Genomic DNA, 5,601 nt, shown 5'->3' with positions numbered 1-5,601 from the left:
AGTTGATTAAAAATCCAATAGTAAAATATCCCTAGGCCAGTCCTGCCTGCTGAAACAGCCATGTCTTGAGGGCGCGGCGGAAGGAGGGGAGATCCGGAATCACCCGGATCTCTGGGGGCAGCTCGTTCCAGAGGGTGGGAGCTCCAACAGAGAAGGCTCTCCCCCTGGGGGTCGCCAACCGGCACTGTCTGGTTGACGGTACCCTGAGACAGTCGCTAGCACTGCCCCGTTTTTGCCACACGGTTGCTAGCACCGCCCGTTTTCACTGTGCAGCGGCGTTTTCGTCACGCGGTGTAGTGGCGGTGTTGCTAGCACGAGTGGGGATGAGTGCACGCACACATGTGCATGCATTGGCCAGCCTGTTCCACGGCCCAGTGGCCAGGAGGTCACAGCCCGGTAGTGGGCTGCAGCCCACAGGTTGGGGACCTCTGTCCTAAGGTCTTAAAGACATGGCTATGTTGCCAGGTGTGCGTGTGTGTGTGTGTGGGGGGGGTCAGACTGCAGGCCAGAGTCTAGGAAACAGTGATATTGATGAAGATTTTAGGGGGGTTTGTTTGCTTTTATCTTGGCTCCTGATTTTCCACGCACAGTACAATGTTGTTGTTTATGGCACTATTTAACTGTGGTTAAGGCACTATGACATGCTTTTGAGACGGGAGGCCCTATGCATTGAAATAAGCCAATAATAGACTAATAAGACTATGCGATGCGCTTAAGGACCACAGCGATTCATTTAACAACTGTGGTAAAAATTGTTGTGAAATCAGGTCGGACTTGATTGACAAGCGCAACGATTTATGACATAAATTCTGCTCCCTGTTGCGGTTGTTAAGTCGAGGACTGCCCACGCTACAAAATTAGCCTGCCTTTTGAAATAGTCTTTATGAACATTCAGTCATGCCTGTTCTGGAGATATCACAGCACGTCTGACACATCGTTTGTGCCCGTCAGAGACTGATTTTTTTTTTTTTAAAAAAAAGCATCCTGCCAGCTCCCCTCACAACTGTTGCATGCTTTGACTTACTGGGTTCGTAGAAGTCGTAGACGGTAGCGCTGGCTGGTTGCAGTTTTCCCACAGAAACTACCTGTTTGGCCCTGAAAGCGACACACTCACGACCGGATTCTGGGGCCTGGAAACATAAAGAAATATTTAAGCTTAAAAGGCTATATTCTACCTTTCTTCTGTGATCTAGGATGCAATCCTTCATTCGGGGGCAAATTGGACGATCCGTTTACAGGTTGGTTTGTTTCTTGGTATATATTCCGCTTTTATTATTTTTACAAATACAGCTAGTCTTCGACTTACAACAGTTCATTTATTGACCGTTCAAAGTCACAACGGAACTGGAAGAAAAAGGGACTTGTGACTGTTTTTCACGCAACCATTGCAGACTCCCCACGGTCACATGATCAAAATTCGGATGCTTGGCAACTGACTTATATTTATGACGGTCGCATGTCCCCGGGGTCATGTGATTCCCCCTTTGTGCCCCTTCTGACAAGCAAAGTCGATGGGAAGACCAGATTCACTGATCAACCGTATTACTAGCTTAACAACTGTGGAGATTCATTCAACAACTGTGGCAAGAAAAGTTGTAAAGTTAAGCAAAATTCACTTAACAAATGTTTCACTTGGCAACATAAATTTTGGCCTCAATTGTGTTCGTAAGTCAAGGACTATCTGTAACATGCAGTTCAGCTCCCCCCCCCCCCGCACACACTTGCTGATCTCTGGATGTGTTGGCTATAATTCCAGTCATTCACAGACAACATAAACAAGAACTCTGCTGGCTGAGGATGATGGGATGTATAGTCCAATTTAGGGATTGGGTGGGTGGGTTGCTGTTTGGAGGAGGCAAATGAAGCTAGGCATCAATTTAGCTCTTTTACAAACAGTGATGAAGGGCAGTGAACCAAGATGAGCTTCAAAAAGAAAGTAACAGGGATGATCAAAATGAAGACTCCAGCCTTTGGAAGGAACTGCGTTGTTTAAAAAAGGCAGATATCAGTGGCTTGCAGGTAAGTCCTCAAGTTATAACCACACGTGTTCTCCCCCCACACCCCGGAATGTCACAAATAACAAATCACGGATCATGGGTGCCACAATCTTCGTAAGTACATGATGGCTGGTAAGCACTGGAATTTCAATCACGGGACCACGGAGATACTGCAATGATTGTTAAGTGTGAGGACCAGTCCTAAGTCACTTTTTTTCAACATCATCGTAACTCTGAATAGTTGTTAAATGAATGATCATAAGTTGAGGACTACCTGTGTGCTTTAGCTTCTCTTCCCACACAGGCATGGAGAAGTACATCTGGCTTCAGTAGATGAGAGCGTAGGGCAGTGGTGGCGAACCTGTGGCACGTGTGCCAGAGGCAGCACTCAGAGCCCTCTCTGTGGGCACGTGTGCCGTTACCCCAGCCCCGCCTGCCCCCGCAGCCCCCTCATCACCAGCAGCCCCCCTGGAGGAGAGTCGCCCCCAGGCGCAGCCCACATGGAGCAGCGCAGCCAAGGACATAGCCGGGCAGCAGGAACAAGACTCCGCCCTCGCGCCCCATAGCGTGCAGATGCTGCTGCGGGGTGTGGGCGGAGGGCGTGGCTGTCATGGCTCTGCAGGGCTGCCTGGGTGATCTGCGGCGGGCCATGGAGGCGGTGCGTGGCCGGGCAGGCGGGGCAAGGGGCGGCGGGGGCGGAGCAGGCAGGGCGGTAGGCGGAGCGGGGACGGGGGGAAGGTTTTTGGGCACTCGGTCTCTAAAAGGTTCGCCATCACTGGCGTAGGGCATAAAGATCAGGGCTGATCTGTGGAATCCTTGGGGCCCTCTCAGCCTGGCTGTTTGCTTGCAGACATTGCCCAATTGGTGATGTTAGTCGGTTGGATAATGGAACCTCTTCAAGCAAACCCAGCTCTGAAGCCACCAAGGACCCCAAAGTCCATCTGAACATCTCAGTAAAACTGTGCCTTCTCCAACAGCCCCTCCGAATAGATTGTTTTGTCACCTGGTCAAAATACAGGAGCAGCTGTTGTCCTTGAATCTCCCAGTGGTTGATGTATTGGTCGGGGACCTCTTGCAGCTGCGGAGAAAGGAGGGACAGAACAGTCGTAAGAAATACGACAAGCAAGCAGATCTCCCAAACTGTAGGGAAGAAGGAAGATGAACTTGATGGAGATCAGCAGGAACTTTAGCCCCACAGAACTGGCTGAGGAATTCTGGGAGTTGAAGTCTACAAGTCGGATTTTCCGCCAAGCTCAAAGGTGGCTAGAAAACAGTAAGACATGGAGAAGTCCTGCATTCTCAGTGTTTTAGCCTCCAGTCTCTGCTTCGCCCAACTAAATGGGAACAAGTTGAGGGATTTCCAGATCCAAGAGTTTCTGCCGTGGAGAGGTAGGTCTGAGTAACCACCCTTTTCCTATATTAAAGGGAAATACAGTACTTTGCCAAGATCTACCTGAGCAAGGTCCATCTCATCAGGCTGAAAGCCACTCAACAGGCTGATGTCAACGATGACCATGCCGGAAACATGAGCCCCCCGTTGTCTCCTGTAGAAAAAGATTGGGAGGTGGGAGAGATTGTTTAATGTCTTTTGTTTGACCTGGGCGGTTTAATAGAAACATCAGACGATGACGTTGGATGCACTGGACCACATAAATGTTGCTACAGGTAGTCCTTGAGTTACAACCACGACTGAGCCCAACATGCCCACTCTTAAGCAAGACGAATATTAAGTGTGCTGTGCCCGGTGGTGGGATTCAGCCGGTTCGCACTGGTTCAGCAGAACCAGTAGCTAAATTTTGCTGCATTCGGAGTGCTTCCAGAAGTCCAGTCTAGGCCTCGGAGGCCTGGAGGAGACCTCCCAGGCCTAGAACGGCCCGCCGGAAGTGCGTGATGCCACTTCCGGAAGTCCGTCCTTGGCCTCGGAGGCCCAGGCCTGCATCAAATAAGAGAACTGGTTGTTCAGGTATTCCAATTCCACCACTGGCTGTGCCCCATCTTATGACCTGGGGCCACAGCTGTTAAGGAAATCACTGCAGTTGTGAAGCGACCCGTGAGGTTGTTAAACGAATCGGGCTTCCCACTTTGACTTTGCTTATCAGAAGCCGGCTGGGAAGGTTACAAATAGTGATCGCTTATGCTGCCACGATCATAAATACGCGCCAATTTGCCGAGCACCCAGATTCTGATCACATGACCATGGGGATGATGCGATGGTCCTTTTAGTGCAGTGATGGCGAACCTTTTAGAGACCGAGTGCCCAAACTGGAACCCAAAACCCACTTATGCATCGTCAGGTGCCGAGTGGGTGTGGCCCATTGGGTGGGCGTGGCTGCAGTGGTAACGACAGACTGGGTGGGACTAAAAAGTTCAATCAATCAATTCCAACTTTGCAAGATCTTTTTTTCCCCGCGAGAAGTTGAAATTGACTGATTGATTGAACTTTTTTTTTTGTACACGGCAACAGAGGCCTAAAGCGAAAAGGTTTTATAAAACCCAGCTGAAGGCCTAGGACTGGGGCGATGGCGCGCGTGCCCACAGAGAAGGCTCTGAGTGCCGCTTCTGGCACCCGTGCCATAGGTTCACCACCACTGTTTTAGTGTGAAAACTGGTCATTCGTCACTTTTTTCAGGGCCACTGTAACTCTGAACGGTCGCTAAATGAATGGTTGTAAAACCATTGTACTACCTGTACAAAGCATCATAATCGCCCCCCACCCCACCCCAGGCAGGGTTAGATATGGTAGAGCAGAGGTCCCCAACCTTTGGGGCACCAGGGAACGGTTCCGTGGAGAGAGGTTTCTCCATGGACCGGAAAGTGTGTGGTTTTGTGTGCTGCCTGCATCCCGTGAATGGGGCTTTGCTTGTTTGTTTGGATGGGTTGCTGGCATGCCACGGCCCAGTTCTGGTCCACAGACTGGGGGTTGGATAGAGGGATTGTGATAGAGGGAAGAAAGAATGGCCTGGAAGGGCAGGAGGAAGAGCCACCACCAAGACACAGTCAGATAAGAGGGATCTGAGCACAGCCAAGAAAGTAACTTGAGAAAATGTCTCGGAGAAACCCGTCTCTAGGTCACGTAAAAGTAGCCCTGACCTATGGCCATGTGGCAGAATGTAGTAGGTTGGATTCCCAGAAAAGGTGGGGGGGGGGGCTGCATTTATTTGCAGAACAGAGTTGGAAGGGACCTTGGAGGTCTTCTAGTCCAAACCCCTGCTCAGGTAGGAAACCCTATACCAATGATGGCGAACCTTTTAGAGACCGAGTGCCCCAAAACTGGCCCTGCCCTCGCTCCACCCCCTGCCCCGCCCCTATCCTGCCTGGCCACAGGGTCACTCACCACCTCCAGGGCCCGCTGCAGATCGCCCAGGCAGCCCAGCAGCGCCATGGCGGCCACGCCCTCTCCCTGCGCCCTGCAGCATCAACTGTGTGCGATGGGGCATGAGGGCAGAGTCTGGTCTATGCTGCCTGGCTGCCATGTCCTTGGCTGCGTTGCTCCGCGTGGGCCACGCTTGGGGGTGATGCTCCTCTAGGGGGGCTGCTGGTGAGGGGGTCACAGGGGGAGGCAAGGCTGGAGCAATGGCACGTGTGTCCACAGAGAAGCTCCGAG

General features: G+C 51.4%; 1 protein-coding gene across 1 annotated transcript in view; it reads right to left on the bottom strand.

The window, feature by feature from the left end:
- Positions 1 to 3,536, bottom strand: part of LOC107300490 (complement C4-like) — a 14,003-nt gene extending 10,467 nt beyond the window's left edge. The window contains exons 1-3 of the mRNA XM_015829817.1: positions 3,451 to 3,536; positions 3,001 to 3,075; positions 1,025 to 1,130 (exon numbers count right to left, since the gene is read on the bottom strand). Coding sequence (XP_015685303.1) covers positions 1,025 to 1,130; positions 3,001 to 3,075; positions 3,451 to 3,513 — 244 coding nt within the window. The 5' untranslated portion in view covers positions 3,514 to 3,536. The remainder of the gene's footprint in view (positions 1 to 1,024; positions 1,131 to 3,000; positions 3,076 to 3,450) is intronic.
- Between the last annotated feature and the right edge of the window lie 2,065 nt (positions 3,537 to 5,601).

This window comes from Protobothrops mucrosquamatus, unplaced genomic scaffold (assembly GCF_001527695.2).
Source record: "Protobothrops mucrosquamatus isolate PMUCROS unplaced genomic scaffold, P.Mucros_1.0 scaffold7237, whole genome shotgun sequence".
Classification (NCBI taxonomy): Eukaryota; Metazoa; Chordata; class Lepidosauria; order Squamata; family Viperidae; genus Protobothrops; species Protobothrops mucrosquamatus.
This window is presented reverse-complemented; position numbering and strand designations above follow the sequence as displayed.